The 19321-nt window shown below is 62.8% G+C and overlaps 1 protein-coding gene across 8 annotated transcripts in view; it reads right to left on the reverse strand.

The window, feature by feature from the left end:
* Positions 1-2559: 2559 nt before the first annotated feature.
* The window catches only part of EVI5L (ecotropic viral integration site 5 like), a 29688-nt gene continuing 12926 nt past the window's right edge, over positions 2560-19321 (reverse strand). Inside the window, exons 4-21 of one of the 8 annotated variants that reach the window (XM_059918582.1) lie at positions 18794-19018; positions 18634-18708; positions 17849-17974; positions 16508-16651; positions 16270-16359; positions 15025-15122; positions 14881-14941; positions 11611-11664; positions 10706-10738; positions 9542-9682; positions 6595-6723; positions 5527-5578; positions 5050-5190; positions 4805-4960; positions 4572-4718; positions 4397-4492; positions 4221-4316; positions 3884-4064 (exon numbers count right to left, since the gene is read on the reverse strand). In XM_059918582.1, coding sequence (XP_059774565.1) covers positions 3985-4064; positions 4221-4316; positions 4397-4492; positions 4572-4718; positions 4805-4960; positions 5050-5190; positions 5527-5578; positions 6595-6723; positions 9542-9682; positions 10706-10738; positions 11611-11664; positions 14881-14941; positions 15025-15122; positions 16270-16359; positions 16508-16651; positions 17849-17974; positions 18634-18708; positions 18794-19018 — 1944 coding nt within the window. In that variant the 3' untranslated portion in view covers positions 3884-3984. Of the gene's footprint in view, positions 4065-4220; positions 4341-4396; positions 4493-4571; positions 4719-4804; positions 4961-5049; positions 5191-5526; positions 5579-6594; positions 6724-9541; positions 9683-10705; positions 10739-11610; positions 11665-14880; positions 14942-15024; positions 15123-16269; positions 16360-16507; positions 16652-17848; positions 17975-18633; positions 18709-18793; positions 19019-19321 lie in introns of all 8 variants that reach the window. The other 7 variants (XM_059918580.1, XM_059918577.1, XM_059918576.1 and 4 more) reach the window with 7 other exon arrangements.

Consider the following 19321-nt stretch of genomic DNA (forward strand, 5'->3'; position numbering starts at 1 on the left):
GGGGAAAGACACGTGGGAAAGGCTTGCTTGGATCCAAGGAGAAGGTGGGGGGCCCCTTCCTGAGGTCCCTCCTCACAGTGTGCACCGCCCTACTTTGCACACCCTGGGGTGTAGGAGGGAGACAGGGGTGGCCTGAGACCCATGGCCATCTCGGGTCCCTCCAGGGCCTCTCAAGCGCGCGCACTGCCCTCTGCTCACCGAGGAGGCTGCAGTGCAAAAGGCGGGCCTGCAGCTGGGTCCAGGGCTCATGAAGGGCATTCCCTGCCTCCTGGATGGACCGCACTAGGAGGGCCTGCAGGGAAGGGAAGGAGCAGCCTCTCCCAAAGCTGGGTGGGAGATCAGGAAGTCCTCACAATGCCCACTCCTCTCCAGGTGCCCTCATCATGCCCCTCTGTGCCTCCCAACCATGGGCCTTGCCTTTCATCCCAACTTCGGGTGTCCTCCCCAAGCCCTTTCAGCCAGGCATTCTTGCCTGTGTCCCAGAGTCAAGGGTCCTCACCAGAGCCAACCAATGTCTTCACTTGTCTCCCCCAGTCAGAATTCCTTGCCGTCCCACAGTCCAGTCACCCTGATCCTGGACCCTTTAAGCCCCAGCGCAGGCTCTTCTTTCCAAGTGCCCCTGCCGGAAATGCACCCCTTACGTCTTCCCTCCCCGAGGGTGTCATGCTTCATACCAAGAATGATGGAGGCCCGAGGGGAACCACAATCCCCGGGGCAGGTAGAAGGACAGAGTGGGACTCTGTGTTGGGCCCTCAACCCTATCTCTGCTCCTAGACCCAGTCCCTGAAGCCAGGTTCCTGTCAGACAGGAATCACCAAGTCCTGCCTGTCCCCCACCCCAGAAGCGGCTGCCTCCCAACCTGGGGTCTGAAGAGACATTGGCGCTGTCGCAGTGGGACACTGCCACCTCCACCCCTGGGAGCCAATCAGTTAGGTGGCAAACTACAGAAGTTCCTTTTTTTTTTGGCCACACCTAGTGGCATGTGGGATCTTAGTTCTCCTGACCAGGGATCGAACCCATGCACCCTGCATTGGAAGTGCAGAGTCTTAACCACTGGACTGCCAGGGAAGTCCACAGAGGTCCCTTTTTAAGCTGGGCCCTGGTGAGGACCCAGGTGTCCTTGTTTCCAGATGCTGAGACAAGCCCAAGGGTAGGGGCTGACTCCTGACATGCTGGGCAGCTAGGGCTCCAAGGCCAGCCCCTGTGAGGGTGCAGGGCAGAACCTCAGACACTTCCCCCAACGCCGTGCCCCCTCCTGGCAGCCAGCCAGGTGGAATTACCCGGTGGCAGCAGGAGAGGCAAACAGCAACTGCCAGGGTCTCAGTGTTAAATCTGTGTGATGGGAATGATGCATGGGCCCACAGGAGCTGTCGTGGGAGGGAATAGAACTGGGATTCGGCTGTCCTGGTGCATAACCAGTGTCCTGCCCTGCCGCTTGGCAGGTATCAGGCAGCAGAGTGGGGGACAGTTGGTGGGTCCACACTGGGTGTAGAGGGTAGGGCCTGGCTGGCACCTATTAAACGTCTCCTCCTAGGAAGCCTTCCTTTGCCATTCCTGGCTCTGTCACCCCTGTGCTAGCTGGGACTCTGCCTCAGCTCCATGGGCAACCCCACAAAGGATGCTGCCTCTCTGGGAACCCCCACTGCCTGGCTGTTTTGCCTCTGTACTGCCCCCCAACACTGTAGTCTACCTGATGGTGCCCCTCTCACTTAAGCCCTCCACGGCTCCCCAGCGCTCTTAGTTCATAGTGCAAACTCTTTCTCCTGACTAGAAAAGCCCCTTCACGGTCTGGCCATGCCCACTCTCTCCTGTTCCTTCTTCACAGACCTCATGTGCCTCCTGCTGGTCCTTGCGACGTCTCACCGTTATGCTTCTGCCCTTGCAGATCCCCCCCCCCCAACACCTCCTCCAGGAAGCCTTCCCTGATCTCCTTACACATTCGTCTAGGCACTTGCCACACTACTGTGCAGGCTAATCCCCGCCCCCACCCCAATGTCTGTCTGCTCCGCTACACTTGGAACCCCTCAGAACCAGGCACAGTGGAGCACCCGGAAGGCCTTGGGAAGTGGGTGCCGAATAAACCAGATCCTGAATCTTCCTGAGGCCCTAAGACCCTTCACTCCTCTGTGTCTCTCAGGGGAGGCCCCAGCTGAGTCACCCAGGTGGGAAATCATGGCCCATCCTCCCTCCCCATCTCCAGAGCCACCCTCCTGAAAATGCCCTCCTCTAAGGGTCTGTCCATACGCCTGACTTCCCAGGTCCTTGGTGACTCGTTCCTACAATACTAACCGTCTCTTCCGACGCCCACACTTATGCTCACACTGTACGTGTGAATGTCCTTTCCTCTCCCACGCGGCACCCGACCTGGACAGCCTCTTTGGCCCCCCGCTACTGGCCTGCTATGATCTCCACCTCTGGTTCTCTTAGATGGTGGGAGGCTCCCAAGGACAAGGACAGCCTGCTCGCTTCCCCGCTGCTTCACTGGACAAGGGGCCGGGGACCCATGGCTGTGGTGATTCCCCTACCCCAAGGCCTGCCCCGCTCAGCATCCCTTGTCCGTGACTGTGTAAATACACTTTATTTTCCATCTTTCCCGCCTGGGCGACATGTGGAGTGTGAACAGGCAGTGTGCAAAATGGTGGTGGGCAGTGTGGGGGGCACGTGGGAGAGCCCCTCGGATGCCCACCCTGGTCCCCAGGCTTTGTTACACTGAGGAGTGGGCGACCGGGAAGGGGGTACTGAGCATGGATCCCCACCCCAGGAAGTGCCGGGGAGACTGCTTGTGATGCTGCTCTAGGCTCCAGGAGCACCGAGAGGGTCAGCCCGAGGGGCGTGAGGCCCCAGGGGGTAGGGGTCTGGGGGCATCGTTGGATTTTGGCACCGTTCTTGGTTCTGACTCAGCAGAGACCACGGGACCACCATGAGCAGGCGCGGGGAGGCAACTCACCTGGGAGGCCTCCTCCCCTGGGGCCTGGCTCTGGCCAGAGAGTGGGGCCGGGGATACTGAGAAGGAACGGAAGTGGAGGCTGGGGACACCCTGGAGAGGAGGCTAGCCTGGGTCGGGGAGCCCCTTCATCACTGGCCAGGCTGGGGCGATGGGACTGTCACAGAGGAAGATGTGGTGTGCTGGGGAAAGGGGGGGGGGGTCTCTTCATTTCCTTACAGCTGCTCTGGCCCCCAAGAAGCAGGGACAGACACTACCCAGGCCCTGGCTGGTTCCGGCTGGCCACTCACACCCTGCGCGGCCCTGCACACAGTAGGGGGGGCTTTGGTTTCTGTCGCAGGGGCCACAATGCCTGCACCAGGCAGGAAAACCCAGCCTGGCCATCTGTCCCCAGAGGCCAAGGGTCCCGTGGGTGGTTCGGGGTGGTAACGACAGGCCTAGAGCGGCCTCTTCTTCCTCAGGCCTCCTCTAGCTCCTGGGTCCTTCCCAGCCGGGCCACCCTTGTCCCAGAAGGAGGCCAGCTAGGAGGGGGGACGTTCCTGCTCCTCCAGTCCTGGGACCCCTGGGTCCTCCCCTGCCCTGGCTGTTAAGAGGGGCAGACCATCCAGGTAACCGGGCCCAGAGGGGTACGGACCAAGATGGGTAAACACTGCTGGGGAGAGTGGGCCTGCCAGGGGACTCAGGATCCCCAGACTTCCGTCCTACCCTCTGCGCCCTGCCGCGCTGGTCCTGGCCCTCGGGGTGGGCGGGACCACCGAGGGCCTGGAGTTTGTTAAGTGCGGGCGGCGGCGAAGGAGCGGGCAGACGGCGGCCCCGGGCTCCGAGCACGCGGGCCACTGCCTCAGTTGTCCAGGCCCTGGCTGTAGGGTGCGGCCAGCTCGTCGGCATCGCTGTCTGAGCTGCCCTCACTGTCCTTGGCCGGCCGCTCCAGACGGCGGAAGAAGCGCGCGTCGCGCGGGGACAGCGGGTAGAGCGCGTCCTGCAGCGCCGCGCCCACGCCCACGCCGAGCAGCTCCTCGTCCGACGACGGCAGCGAGTCCTCATCCAGGTGCCGCGCCAGGCCGAGCCCATCGAAGGCCAGCGGGTCCTCGAAGGGCGGCGGGCCCTTCAGAAGCCGCACCTGGGGCGGGGGACCCGCGCGCTGGAGGCGTGGACCGACGTACCCACGGACGGAGTCCGGCCGCCGGGCCCCCTCCTCTCCCGCTCCCCGAGGCGCCGACTCCCGGCCCGTCACCGGCCGAGGACACCGGGGCTCTTACGCCCCTCCCGCGCTCACCTCGGCTTTCAGCTCCTCGATCTGGTCCTTGAGCTCGCGGATGTACTGCGACGAGTCCGAGTGGTTCAGCTGGCCCTGGATGCGGCCCTCCTCCCTCTGCGGGCGGGCCAGGTCGCCGGACTTCAGCGCGGGGTCCCGCCCCGCAGCCCGGCCCCAGCCCCGGCCCCGCCGCTTACCTGGATTTCCAGCTCGGCGATGCGCTGCCGCATCTCGGCCACCGCCGCCATGCTGTCCGCCTCCCTCAGGCGCACGGCCATCACCTCCTCCTTGCTCTGGGGGCGGGGGGACAAGCGGTCAAGGGGCGCGGCGGGGCGGGCGGGGGCGCGGGCGCGGGTGGGGGGGGTGCGACACCTTGCACTCGGCCTCCGCCTGCTTGCGGCGGCTCTCGCTGAGCTGCGTCTGCAGCCCCTTGTTCTGCGCCGCCAGGTACTGCAGCTTCTCCTGCAGCGCCGCTCGCTCCGCCTCCACGCGGTTCAGCAGGTTGCGGTGGATGTGGTCCTGGGGGCGGACGGGCGGGGGTCACGGCCTCGCCGCGGGGCCGGCCCCGGGCTCCGAGTCCCCTCCCCAGGCGGGCAGCGGCCCACCTGCGTCTCGAGCTCCACCACGCGCTGCCGCAGCTCGCGGCCCTCGGCCAGAGCCTGGGCCTCGCGCAGCCGCACGCTCATCAGCTCGTCCTGCAGCTCGCCCACGACCAGCTTCCGCGGGGACTCCTTCCAGCGGCCGCCGCGGGACAGATGGGCCTGCGGGCAGCGGTCGGCGGTCGGCCTCCGCCTGGGAGCCCCGAGGCCGCTTCGTGCGCGTCGGGCGAGGCCCTCCCGCCCTCCCTCACCTGCCAGGTGTCCGAGAGCTCCTGCAGCTGCAGTTTCAGTTCCCGCGCCGAGGCCACGGCCTCGCCCTCCCGCACCTTGAGCGCCTTCAGCTCCTCCTGCAGCCGCGCCACGTTGTTCTCGTCGGGCAGCGAGCTGTTCCTCTGCGGGGAGAGGAGCGGTCAGAGCCCAGGGGAGCTGCGCAGCCACGCGGCCCTTCCCGCAGGCCCCACGCCCCGGCTCCCCTCTCCTCTGCGCTCCGCCTTGGGCGGCCCGGCTGGGAGAGGGCGCACCCTGGACCCCAGGATGCGCCGGGGGAACAAGGACCAGGCCCGAGGGGAGGAGACCCCGCCCTTGCCGCCCCGGCTGGACATCCTGGTCTGTAAAACCGGTGTAATAACAGCACCTGCTCTCTGGCACGACTGGCCTAGGGCAACCCCCTCACACCATGTGACTGCTAGTAACACTGGGTGGGCTGGGAGAGGACGGGCGCTACCCACCTGGGAATCTGAGATCCACACCCTCCGGGCCCAGACCCGGGACCTGGCCCAGCTGGAGCAGAGAAGACCGTGGATTTCAGCACCGTCTCCCTGGGGATGCACTGAGGGCCGGCTTAGGCCCTATCCTGGCCTCCCAAGGGCTCAGTGATGAGAGATTCATGCTCCAGCCTCTTGGACCAAAAGCCAACTCGCTGCATGAGGTTCTCCCTGACCCTTGTTTGAGTCTGGGAGTTGGGGTGGGGGGGTGGTGGCAGACCTACTGGGCCCACATTTCCCTCTGATGTGGAGGGAGAGGGGTGGGAAGCCCAGCTCTGGACAGGCGGGCAGTTGGGGACCGAGAGGCCGATGGCCCCATGCAAGGCTGTGGCAGAGACACCCCACCTGGGAGGGCACCCAAAATAGCGCAGCTTGGAGGTGAGGGGCATGGCTCCTGCCAGTGGGTGAGTGCTGCCCTCTGGTGGCCGGGGCACCTCCCTTCTGGCAGCGCACTGGGAATTGAGACAATAACCGGTGTGGAAGGAGCTGGGAAGGGACCAAGAGGCCTGGTGCCCCCTGCAGGGCTGCAGGTGGGAGAGGATGGCCCCCTGGGTGGTGTCTCCATGGAGGGGAGCAGCCCTGATGGGCCTGGGCCTTGGCCTTCCCTTCCCCTCTCTCCAATCCTGGAACCCAGGGCCTGAGGGGGACACATACAGCCCAGGGAGCCCATGAAGGCCACCGCACTGGTGGCCTGGTGCCTGACACATGAGGGCGGGCACACCCCTTGTGGAGTCGTGTTGCTTTTTGTATGCTTGTGTGTGTGTGTGCGCATGCACGTGTGTACCTCCAGGGCTTGAGAGGGTCTGAGGGTGAGGGGCCCAACTTCCCATCTGCCCAGACCCTGGTGTGGAGACCAAGGAGAAGGAGGCAGGGGCCGAGGGAGGTGCCCTGAGCTCCGTGGGGGCTGCTGGGGCAGGGGGCTCTGACTCCAGGGCCTGTCCCACTGGTCCCCCTGGCCGCCCCTTCTCCTTGGCTAGGGCCTCTTGTCACCTCCCCTTCCCCAGGGTTCCCCCAGCACCTGCCCAGTCGCACCTTCTCCATGTCTAGAACCTTGTCCTGCATCTCCCGCAGGGCCCCCAGAGTCTCGGTCTCCCGCAGCCGTGACTGCTCCAGCTCCGTCTCCAGGTGGGCCACAAAGTCCTCGGTGAGGCGCGGGTTATCCTGGGGGCGGGCAGAGGGCTGTGTTGGGCCCCAGGCTGTGGCCAGAGGTGGGCAGCCTTCCTGCCAGCCGGCTGTGGGCCCAGGCCTGGCCCCACCCCGTCCACCTCCAGGGCCGGGCTGTGGGTGGAGAGGGGGGTGAGGAGAAACTCCGGATCCGCCGGAGGGGCCGGATGCCAGGGGGGCCCTGATGCTCTGTGCCTAGGGGTCCTGGGAACAGAGGGGACTTTCCATGGCCTCAGGATGCCATGGAAAGGGACACCAGTGACTGGTTCCCAGGATCACTGGGATGAGGACGGAGGGTGAGTTCTCCGGGGACCCCTTCCTGCTGTGTGGCCTGTGGCCTAACCACAGGGTGAGGGTGGCATGGGGCAGATGGGGAAAGAGTTTGCTGAGACTCCTTTCTTGGTCAGTGCCCAGGGGCTTCTCAAAGGTACCCTAGGAGTCCCAGGGGTGATGGGTGGGCCCAATAAAGAAGACCTGGCCGTGGGACTTCCCTGGCGGTCCTGTGGTTAAGACTCCGCACTTCCACTGCAGGGGGCACAGGTTCGATCCCTGGTCCGGGAAATAGGATCCCGCGTGCCGCGTGGCGCAGCCAAAACAAAACAAAACAAACCTGGCCAGTGGGGGAGGGCAGCCCCTGGGGTCAGAGCGGGGCCTGCATCTTGCTGCCTGGGGAGCCTGGCAGGGCAGCCGCCACCCTCTTCCCCCACCTGCCTAGCTGCCCAGGTCTGCTCGCTGCCCTTGACCACTGGGGGTCTCTGAGGCCCATGGGTACCAGTGGCTCTCCCTTGGCTCAGAAGGGCTCCGGGCCCCATGCCAACCTCTTGCCAGGCTGCACCTCCTCCAGGAGCCTCTCCCGCACTCCCTCCCTCTGCCTGCAGCGGCCTCCCTGCCTCACCCAGCTCTGATCAGGCCCTAAAGGCCAGAGCTCAGAGGTGGCAGGTGAATGTCTCTCTGACTGGCCTGAGAGGGGGCATCATGCCATGGGCGGGGTTAGCCCAGCCTCAGTTTCCCCACTGGCCTGGCTGCTTTAGAGCCAGGTGGGGCTACAGCACTCGAAGTTGCGGGGCAGGAGGTGGAGGCAGGTGAGCAACGGTGAAGTTCCACCCCCTGCACCTGGGAGCGAAGAATCAGCTTGCATCCCTCAGGTCAGGTCTCCAGGCCTGGGTGAGGGGGCCCTCCTCAGCTAATGACCCTTCCGTCTCTCTACCCACTGTTTCTTGAGCACCCTGTGGTTTCTCCAAATCAGGGACCCCCCCCCTCCCCCCGCCCCCAGCTCACTGCCAGGCCCTGCTGGGTTCAGCCCTGGATCGCAGGGAGCCTGCAGCATCCTTCCCTGCCCCTCTGGGACCTGCGCTCGGGCATGCATGCTGAGTTTGCAGGCTGCAGCTGCTGGTGGGTTGCCACACAAGGCAGGCAGCCTGCTGGGTACAGCTGGAGGAAAGTTCTGAAAGCCCTCTCTGGGAGAAGCGGACTCTCTGCAGTGCTCCAGCACATGGGTCCTCCCACTACCCATCCGAAGTTCATGACCCCACAACAGACTTGGGCTGCCCGCTCACCCCCATCCCACCGGCTCAGACTGGTGGGCACAGGCCAGACCCTCTTCTGAGGGCAAAGTGCTGGGCGCTGGAAGCGGTTACCCTCTCCCTTGTCCCAGCTCCTGCCCTGCGTGGCTGGCCCCCCCGGGGAAGCCCTGAAACTGAGTCCCCCTAAAGCTGAGCTCCCCTGCCAAGCTTAGGATTAACCTCTCCATCCAAGACTTCACTGCCTTTCTGTGCCACCCCTCCCCCCGTCAGGATTGACAAGTTTCAAAGAAAAGGGGGGGATTGAAACCGAGCAGGACCCTGTGGGGCCTTCCCGGGTACAAAAACCCTTCGGTGTCCCCGTTGCTTGTTTGTAGAAAAAGGCTTTAGTTTCCTAGGCCTTCCCTGAGTTCCAGAGCACAGCAAGCGGTTAATGATGAGGGCGGTAGGTCACAGGACGCCTAGGTCCTCCTGAAGGGACACAGATAACCGTCTGACACGGATCTTTGAGCCGTTCTGCAGAAACTGAGAGCCCCAGCCAGGTGGCAGACAGTGACTGCATGCTGAACACAAGCACGCGCACGCCAGACTGGCTGGAGCCAGAAGGCTGATGCCGGAGATTCCCGAAGCATCACCCTGTTACCTCACCACCAGCCAATCGGAAGGAGGTCCATGAGCTGATGATGCATCCTAGGACCCTCTCCCCTAACACCGTCTTTAAAAACCCCTGCCTAAAAGCCAGTGGGGACTTTATGGGTTCCTTTGAGGAGGAGCTGCCTGTTCTCCTTGTTTGCAATAGATGCTTTACTTTCCTCCGCCACAACCGAGTGTTGGTGGATTGGCTTTGCTGCATGTCGGGTGAGCGGACCCGGGCTTAGTTCGATAACAGCCCAACAGCCCTTCAGACCCTGGGGAGACACCAGGGCTCCCCCAAGGAATCACAGCCCCATCAGTGGAAGGAGGGGTCCCGGCAGGGACAGCTCGTTCCCAGGGGCTCTTGTGCTGAGGCTGGGGGCCCGGGAGGGTGACTGCTTTCCTCTCAGTGTGGTAGGCCAGACACCCTACTGGGGGGTGGGAAACGGAAAACACGGGATCCCCCCTGGGTGTGGGGCAGTTCGCTGCTGAGGGTGGGGGAGAATCTGCACTCTGCTCTGGGTCCCCTGCCCCCCAGCAAGGAACAGGCGGGCCAGGGGCTGAGGCAGGGCTGATTTGGAGCCATTTGCTCAAGAGCCCTGCAGGCAGCTGGGCACGGGGCGTGGCCTGGCCCGGGTGGCCCCGCCCACCCAGCCTGCTACCTGCTGCTCCTGCAGCTGCCGGATGGTGCTCTGTGCCTTCTGCAGGTCCTCGGCCGCTGAGCTGCACTGCTGCCGCACCACTGCCAGCTCCCGCTTGATGACGTAGTTCTCCTCAGCCTCCTGCGCTCGTGTCACCTGCCCCTGAGCACAGCGAGGACAGGGGGCCGTGACCCTCTGCTCACACCCCAGGCGAGGCCCACAGAGGGTGGAGGTGGGGCGGAAGGAAGAGGGGTGAGGCCTCCCACACTCAGAGCCTGGGATGGGGCGCCCCACGGGGCCTGGGGATGGGGGGACCGGCAGGAACAGGACACTGGGAGGAACCTGGAGGAACACAGCCACCCGGGGCCCAGGCTCTGGCTCTCAGCCTCTGTCCCAGGTGAGGAGAAAGAAGTCCTTATCCAGGGCACATGGCACAGCAGAGGCTGGGCTCTGCTGGTGACGCTGGGGATGTGGGGGTCGCCAAGGGCCCAGAGGCTCAGGGCTGGCTCCTTAGGGCCAGGTCGGGGGGTGGGATACATCTCTCCCGGGACCTGCTCCAGTCCTGGAGCCCGGGACTTCCACCTGCCCGAGGCCCCCCCAGCCTCATCCCTTCAGCCCACCCAACTTAGGCCCCCCATTCCAGGCTCAGAGCCACTAGGTAGTGGGCAGAAGCTTCCAGATAAAGCCATTCAAGATGAAGCAGCAGCAGAAGCAGGTGAGTGAAAGAAGATGGCAGGCCTTGCAGGTGGGAGCAGAGAAGAGCGTGAGGGGCCAGAATGGGGTGTGTGTGTGTGTGTGTGTGTGTGTGTGTGTGTGTGTGTATGTGTGTGTGTATTGCGGAGGCTCAGCCGTGCACACACCAGGGCCTGTTGCTGATGCAGCCTCAGGGTCCCCGAGCCCTCTTGGGTCCCCACCTGTGTCCCCTGGAGGGAGGAAACCTGTGCACGTGCGTGTGGGTACACTCACAGATGCGCCCACACGCACCACGCGTTTACACGCACGCCCCCTCCCCCAGAGGGAAGCCTCCGTCTCCCGGGAGAAGCGGTCCCCAGTCACCCCCATGCGCAGCTCCAGGCCTGCCCCCCTCACCCCCCGGGGGATGGCAGCGGCCAGGGAAGAGGTGGTCTGGTGGTCATGTGCGGGGACCAGGAAGAAGTGGGAGCGGGAGACGAAAAGCTACAGTACCTGGATTAGCCTATCAGCCAGAGCAGCGCTCTCCTACCCGGTGGAGGGGTTCCGAGCGACAGGGGGAAGAGGCAGAGCAGGAGGCGCGGGGACAGGAGAGAGGGAGAGACAGACAAGAACCACTTGTCACTAACGCAGTGGACTGTCTCTAGAAGCAGGGAGAGAGGAGACCAGAGAACCAGAGAACCAGCAGGAGAGGACCCAGAGGAAGACCAAAGCCAGAGCCAGCTCCGTCCTGGAGAGGGGTCTGCGTGTGAGTGGGGAGGGCAGCGTCACTCATGGGGGCCGCCAGGCGGGGGGCTCACTCGTGAGTGAGGAGGTGCCGTCCGGGGAGGGGGCAGGGGAGGGAAGCACTGGGCCCGGTGGGTGCATTTTAATTTGGAGGCAAAGTGAGAATCAAGGCTTTGGGGCAAGGGCAACAAATTCCACCTACTCCCTGTGGTCAGCGGAGGGTCAAGCAAGACTGAGCGGGGAGCTGGAAGTAGAGGATCCCCGTCTCTACTCCCAGCTTTAAAAACAGGTTGGGGGCCAGGGTCAAGGCTATGGTACCCCCTCCAGAGTGCAAGGCCGTCCCCTCCTCCCCCCACCCTGTCTCCTTTCTTTTGTCCGAGCCGCCCGCACCCAGGCAGCCCGGGAGGGCACCGGGCACAAATGGATTTCCATGTTTGCAGTTGACAGGGTTATAACTCAATCCCTCCTCAAGCAAAGTTTCGCCACAGTCCCAAATTTATACAGCAGCCCAAATCTCAGTGGGGCTTGTGGTGGGGCCTCTGGGATTTACGTCACAGGCTTTGGGGTGGGGGTGCGCGGCGCCCGGGGCAGGAGGCTGGCTGGCCCTCTGGCTGCTGGGTCCTGCTCGGGGCTGGGAGGGTTCGGTGCCACAGGCTGGTGGCCGCACCCCTCACCTTCTCCAGGGTCTCAATCCGTTGCTTCAGGAGCCGGTTCTCTGTCCGAAGCCTCTATGCGGGGAGAGGGGAGAGCATGTCAGAGCCCGCCTCCTGCTCCTGTACACACAGAGGTCTGTCCCTTCAGGGCTAGGCCACCTCTGGGCAGGACGGCGCCAGCGTCTCATGCTCTGGGTCAGTGATTCCAGAAAACAGTCAAGGCCAATTCCCGTTCGGAATGGTCCACCAGGTGTTTTTTTAAAAACAAACTCTGGTTCAGTAAAAATAGTGTGATCACTTTGGTAGCTATGCACTGTGTGTGCGGGGGGTGGGGGGCTTTGGGGGCGGTGGTCCCTCCTCCGGAGTCTGTTTCTACCCCACGCTTGAGCCTGTAAAGGGCCAATGTGACGCCTCCCACGGGGCAAAGGCCTCTGTGTTTTGGGGGAAGCCGCTCGCAGACAGGTCCCACCCCTCACTGCTTCACTTGGAGCGCCAGGGTTGAATTCTCAGAGGACAAACTCAGAGTCTGGGTCCAGGGGAAGAGGTCTTGCTGAACACATGCTTCTTTCAGTTTGACAACTACATTTCCGCAACCCACTGAGAGCCAGCTGTACCCAAGAGTTGTCACTTTCCCCGGGCTGGGGTTCTGGAGATGGTCTCCTTGCTTCCGCCTTCCATCCTGTGCTGGTAGTCTTGGTTACATATTTGTGGTTTTAGGTTCCCTCACAGCCTTTTGGGAAGCAGGGGAGGTTCACATCTGCCTTGCACCTAGTTTCTAACTACGTACCCCTTAAGCAGTGGGTATAGAAATAGTTTTGATCGGCGGATTAGTGAGGGTCCTGCTTCCCTGCGGATCACACAGAACATTGCCTGGTTTCTACCGGGGGAGAAAAAGGTGATGGAAACACCCAGAACACTCCCAGGAAGCAACTGTGGTCAGAGAGAGTTGCAGACTTGATTGATGGGCACTGACTCATTTCATGGGAGGGGAAACTAAGTCAGAGGCAGGCAGTGTCTTGCCCGAGGCTCCTGGCTCGCTGGGGTCAGAGCCGTTGCCGGCACAGGTCTCTGTTGCTCATAGGGATCCAGAACCAGAGTCCTGACCCCTGACCCCTGGAATGTCTGCCCCCTTTCTGGCCTCAACGCATTGATGCCACAAGCTCAGCCATCCCTGGAGGAGCTGGATGTGCCGACCAACAACTAACCGCTCTCCTCTTCCTCCCAAGGGAAAACCAGACAGAGCGTGAACAAGGACTACAGGGGCCTATGTACTAATCACACTATTAAATTTTTTTTTTCTTTTTTTGCCATGCGGCATGCGGGCTCTTAGTTCCCCAACCAGGGATTGAACCTGTGGCCCCTGCAGTGGGGGCGCAGAGTCTTAACCACTGGACCACCGGGGAAGTCCCTTTTTTTCTGTATTTTTGATGTTTTGACATCCTGCGGCCTTGCTAGTCCTGGAGACGCTGCCCCTCCCAGGGCTAGCTAACTCCTAGGGAGAGTAGACAACCTGCCTGCTAGCTTGCCTTCCACAGGCAAACCAGCCAATCCAGAGCCCATGCCCCCACCCACCGCCCTTATCTAACTCTCGCACACCACGCTAGTATTTCCCCTGCTCTCAATTGTTCCAGGACAGCTAGGAACCACCCCTATAGCCCAGAGCCTGGAAATTATTCAAACTAGCCAATCCTGAACTCTCTTGAACTTGCCTACCCTGCCTCGCCCATCCCTTCCTGTGGAAACCACAATAAGGGCTCTGGCCCATGCTTTTCTTCTTCTGCCTCCTGACCCTCCCTGGTGCTTCCCCATGTGGCCCTGCGTGCAGAGGTGTGCCCCCTCCTGTGAGTGATAAACTCTTCTTTTGAAGGCAGTTGTCTCTGTGTCTGTCACCTCACCATACCTGATTAAAACAAATCCCAGGTACATTTTTAAACAGGCAAAAGGTGCAAGGGCACAGGGCTGGGTCAGGGGAGAAGGCATCTGCCCTGCCCTTGGGCACGCAGTCTCCTCTCGTTATAAATTTCCAGGCTGGGCATGTGGTTTAAGGATCCGCTGTGTCCCTCCCTACTGCTGAGCCATCATGGTCACCATATGGCAGCAGGCCCTTGTCTGTGCATGAGCAAAACATACACGTTTGGACTGGTGCATCAGTAAAGCTGCCATTCCTGAGAAAGGGAGATGCTTAAAAATTCAGGACACAAGACTATTTCTCAAAAACTTACAAACAGGGCCGGGGCAATGATGCCCTCTTTCGCCACTCAGGTATGGGTGGCAGGTGACCTGGATTCGAATCTAGGTTCTGTCTCTGCCTTTCTAGAGGCGGTCGGGATGACGATGATGGTGGTGGTTAATAATAATAATTATTTGAACAGGAGAGCGTCATCCCTATTTTGCAGAAGGGGACACTGAGGCTCAGAGAGGTGAATTCACCTTCCCGGCAGGTCACACAGCTGGTCTGCAGGAGAGCTGGGATTTGAACTCTGGTCTGTGGGACTCCAGTCCCAGCCACTGTGGGACTCTGCCACTGAAGAGGACAGAGCCAGGCTGTGCTGGTGTTTGTGTTTGTGTCTTTCCCCCACCTCCACTGGACTGGGGGGCCTCAGTCCTGCTGTGACTCTGACACATAGTGCTCACTAAACGCCTGTTGAGGGAACAACCAAAATCACGTCTGAAGGGATGAAAGCAGAGGGAAGGAGATGGAGGGACATCTGGGTTCAGAGGTTCTGCACACCCAGAAAACCCTCTATGATGTTGTGATTTACAAGGAATATATACTTGGTCTTTGTCCCTGGTCCTGGCACAGGCTCCTAAAACCCTGGGAATTTCCTAAGTGAGGAGAGGAATAAAGGCGTCTTTGTTATGTTAATGAGATGACTTTTGGAAAGCCCTCCCCACCCCACCCCCCATCACCTAAGGATGGTGCTGGTTGCCAGGGGACCCAGTCCTGTGATGAGAGGGTTGGACCTTTCAGTCCCACCCTCAGACCCCCGGGAGGGGAAAGGGCTGGAGGTTGAATCTCAGTGGACCTGTTCACCACCGTGTCCCCAATGCTGGGGGTGGGGGGGGTGGCCCTTGCTCCCATGCCGGCCTGGTGGTGAGTGAAAGGACAGGCAGGCCGAGGGACCACCTCTCAGAGCCTAAGGACCCCCTGCTGTGTGGCCCGCGCTGGGTGGGCTGCCCTCTAGCGGCCGTCGAGGGGGCTCCCAAGGGCATATCCACCACCACCATCAAGCCCCCCCCCACCGCCCCCCTGCTTCCCGCCAGCCCTGCCCAGGCCAACAGGGGGCTCACTTTGATCTCGATCTGCTCTTCCATCTCCTTGCTCTTCATGGCTGCGTACTCCTTCTCCAGCCTGCAGAGGGGAGGGCCGACGTGCTCACTGTCTCACCCTCGGGGACCCCCTTTCTGCCAGCACCCTGGCCTCCCGGTACTGACCTCTTCATCTTCTTGGGGTTGTACTTGACCTGGTAAGCCTTGAGGATCAGCTTGTCCGGGCAGCTGTCGAACTGATGGGGGATTACCCTCTGGAAGTACTGTGGGGACACGGGTGGTCACGGACACAGGGGCCCTGACCGCCTGGGGCCACCCGAGCCCCTGCGGCACCCTGCTTCCCTGGAGGAGGGCCTGGGTACACCAGGAGGGACGGCCAGAGCCGGTCGGCCTGGGCGCCCGCCATCACCTGGCCTGTTGTGTGGATCGAGTGAGCGAGTGTGAGAAGCAGGATTCGTGAGAAGGAGCTGCCTGCAGCCAGGACCTCTGTTTGCAGGGAAAGCGGGCTTCGGGAGCTCCTGAGGGCGAAGGCCAGGTGTGGGTGGGGGTGGGGTCCGAGCACAGAGGACCTTCACGGAAGAAGGGGGAGACATGCCGCTGCCCCAGGGCAGTGAGAGGAGACGGAAGAGGCTGAAGGATCGGGGTGGTGCGGAGGAAGCCAGAGGGGGGACCCCTCAGTGGTCTGCCTGCTCGCCTGGGGCCCCTGGAACCTCCGCAAAGAGTTAAGTGCAAGCTGCCGGGTGGACACAGCTTGCTGCAGTTCGGGGCCAGGCTGGCTCCCGCTCCCTAGCCCAGCTGGCCCCCTCTGGCAGCTGCGGACAATGGATGCCCGTGTTCGTGGACACAACTGTGGCCTTTGTGCATTCTTCCCTGAAGCACCAGCTGGAGGACGCTGGGAGGGGGCGGGGGCCTGCATGATGGGGACATGGCGGTGAGATGCAGGCCGGCCTCTTCTCAGCAGGCAGGGCAGCTGGGGTAGGCTGTGGTGGGGCAGGGCGAGAGTCTGCCCCAGACCCCTCACTCCCTCCTGTGCCCTCGCCCGGCCTAGTTGCTGGGGCCGAAACCACACCCAACGCCTCCTGGTTTGGCCAGTATTACTATTTGCCATGTTAGGCTCTGGGGACACAGAGCTGGGGGCAGGTGAAGCGGGGGGACTCCCAGGGCTCGGCCTAGGCCTTCCTCTCTCCCTGCTACCAGGTTGCTGGCCCTGGGCTGTGTCTGGCAGAGCCTGGGGCTCCTTGGGCACCCACCCACCCTGGTCCTCCATGGAGACCTCGGGGGGGCAGAGGTGATGGGAAAGGATCAGGGCACTCAGGAAGTCCAGGGCCTCCCCATCTCTCAGAAGGGCTCCACCTGCCCAGGTGCCCCTGCTGGGGGGCAAGCCTGCCCGCCCTGGCCCTCCTGGCCCACCTGGGACATCCCCTCCATGTCCAGCTGCATCAGCTCCATCTGGTTCACCTGCAGCAGGGCAAGGCCCACCCGGAACACGATCTCCAGGCCCTGTGAAGGAGGCAGGGGTAGTGCATCTCTGGTCACGCTCTCCTGGGGAGCCCTCTGACCCCTCCCTGAGCCCTGGAATCGTTTCCACTGGGGGCGTGAGTCACTCCATCCAGAGTGGCCAGGAGAGGAAGGGGCATGTGGTCCTCACCTCGTACATGAAGATGTCAAAGACACGCGTGGCGACGGGCAGTGGGAAGGTGGTCAGGAAGAGCGTGAGGAACCAGGAGGAGGCATACATGGACGTGTGGAAGCTCTGGGAGCGGAAGTGGGTGTTCAGGTCCGGGAGCTGCTCCTGGGGTGGGGGGAGGAGGCCAGGCACCATGAGGAGGGTGCTGGGCACAGCTGTCAGCACCCACAGGCTCCCTCCACCGGAAGCGCTAGGCCTCAGTGCCTGCACCTCCAGGGAGCCTTCCTTGACCTGCCCTGGGCAGTCCCCCGCACTGTCTCTGGGTGGGGCGGCAGCACCCCAGAGCTCTGAGTAGCACTAGGTGGGGACATGGCAGGGATGGCAGGAGGCCCAGCTGCCCGTGGGACCCTCACCACCGCCCCCCACAATGCTCTGTGCTTTGTGCCCAGCAACGCTCAAGGGATGCCTGTCTGACTGGTCTGAACTTCAGACTGCTGGAAAGCGACAGAAACTGCGGGAACTGAGGCTGGAGAAGGCGGTAGGACTCCCTGGAGGTCCTTCACTGGGAGAACAGACCCTCAGGCTGTCCCCCCGCCTGCCCCGGGCTTCCTGACTCAGGAGCTCTCTGGTGGCGGCCAGCTCCTTCGCCACAGGAGCTCTCAGCTGCCCAGCCTGGGGTGGGATTGCTCCTTCTGTGTGGCCCTGGAACACCTGCTTGCTGGCACTACCGGTCCCCTCGACCGACGGCACCTCCTCATCCTCCGGGCCTGAGGAAGGGGGCTTTCACGACTGGGCGTGTCCTGCCCACTGTGGCGCAGAGCTGCCCCGCCCCACCTGCGACCGGCTTCCAGAGCAGGCCAGCGTGTGTGTGTGTGTGTGTGTGTGTGTGTGTGAGTGTGTGTACACACGTATACCGGCTCTCTCTGCCAGCCAGGAGCGGGCCCTGTGGGGCTGCTATTTATAAACAGAGGCGGCTGCGGTTCTCCAGTAATCAGCAAAGGCAGGCAGACAACACCTTCCCTCCTTCTGCCACACCAGGGAGCAGACAGGAGGGCGCAGTGGGTGTGTCTGAGCCGGACTGACCCGTCCACCCTGGCCGCAATGGCTCTGGGAGCCCCGAGCTCTGAGGAGCCCCCACTGGAAGGGGCTGGCCCCTGCCTGGTCCCTCAAAGCATCCTTCAGGGCAGTGCTTTACGGCCCCTTGGGGAGTAGAGCCCCTCTCTGAGCTGGAACGTCTGGATGTGATTTCTCAGGCGTGGAATTTTCAGTCAAAGAGACTCACTGGGACGGCCGACGTTAGCACCCGTATGTGTGGGCTGCTGGAGGGGGGGGGCAGGCGGGACCGCCCCTGGGCCCACTCACCTGTAGCATGTACTCGAACTGGTAGATGCAGAGCCCCAGCTCTGCCATGCTGGGCTTGAAGAGCTCCCGCAGGCGGTACTCCTGCATCAGCCGCACGAACACACAGAAGGCCTCCTCCTCAGGCATCTGGGGGTGGGCGGGCAGGGGGCTGTGAGTGGGGGTGGGGGGGGCGGGGGCGCCCACTGCTCTTCTTATGGCTTCGCTTGTCTCTGCTCCATTTACTTTTATGGAACGTGGACAGTGCCGGGCTGCCCGGACCCACACAGCAAACCTCTCTGGTAAATATCATCACCCTGTTTCAATGACAGGAAGCCTCCTGAGGCTGAAGTCACCTGCCCAAGGCCGCCTGGCAGGAAACAGTGGAGCTGGGACTTGAACCCCAGGTCTGGCCACCTCCAGAGCCCACGGTGGCGGCATCCTCTGGTCCATTCCCAGCCGTCTCCATTCTCCCCCTCCTAAGCCTGCTGGATTCTCTGGAGGAAACCCCAAGCCCCATAAACATCACACTGGCTGACCTAAGCCTGAGTGTCCCATCCAACCCTGGGAGGTGACTGAGTAGGACGGCCTACCCCTCCCTCCAATCTTGGGACGAGATAGGGGACAGAACAGGTGGCCAGCCCTCTGTGCTCACCCCCTGGAGGCCTGGCTGGGAGACTGTCAGAGGTCACAGGTGGACACAGAGGGAGGTTCTGACCTAGGAGGACACTGGATGGAGGGAACACTCTCCTTTTGTCCACCTCCTGGGGGCAGACAGAGCCGGGAGGGGCTGGGCCCAGGCCACCTACCTGCATGAGGAGCAGGCCCACGATGAAGGCGCTGCCCTGGCAGTAGCCCACCTCCCGGTCCACCAGGGAGTAGGCCTGCGAGGGAACACATGCGAGTCAGGGCAGGGCTCTGCCGGGCCTGGTGACCGCAGCGGTTCTCCGTGGGGCCAGGGGTCCTCACCTTCATGACGTTGAAGAGCACCTCCTGGCCCAGGCTGTCCTGGCCCTTGAAGAACTCATGCTCCGGGTAGGTGCGGGCGATGTCCCTGCGGATCAGCTTCTCGCAAGGTGAGGACATCTTGAGCAGCTCCGAGTACTGGTTCTTGACTGGCATGTCCGTGGCGCTGCACAGGAGCTGCCACACGATGGCCCGGAAATGGTGCGGGATGCCCTTGCGGATCAGCTCCTGGCGACAGGGTCAGAGCGGGGGTGGGGGGGTCGGGGGTGGGATCGGGAGGCCGGGCCGGACCCCATCCCAGCGCAGCCTCCCCACGGCCGCCCAGCCCGGCCTCTGAGATCGGGTCCACCCACGCCTCACCCGGGGCCCAGAGCTCGGCCGAGCCACTGCACGGCACACGGAGTCCACGAGGCTGAATGCGCCGCCCCAGCGCATCATGGAACTCGCGGGCGGGAAGCAGGAGGGTGCCTGGGGTGCCAGCCCCTCCCTGATCTCCACACCCAGCCCCCCGGCCCTGGCAAGGCACCCCGA

This window comes from Balaenoptera ricei, chromosome 3, assembly GCF_028023285.1.
Source record: "Balaenoptera ricei isolate mBalRic1 chromosome 3, mBalRic1.hap2, whole genome shotgun sequence".
NCBI classification, from domain to species: domain Eukaryota; kingdom Metazoa; phylum Chordata; class Mammalia; order Artiodactyla; family Balaenopteridae; genus Balaenoptera; species Balaenoptera ricei.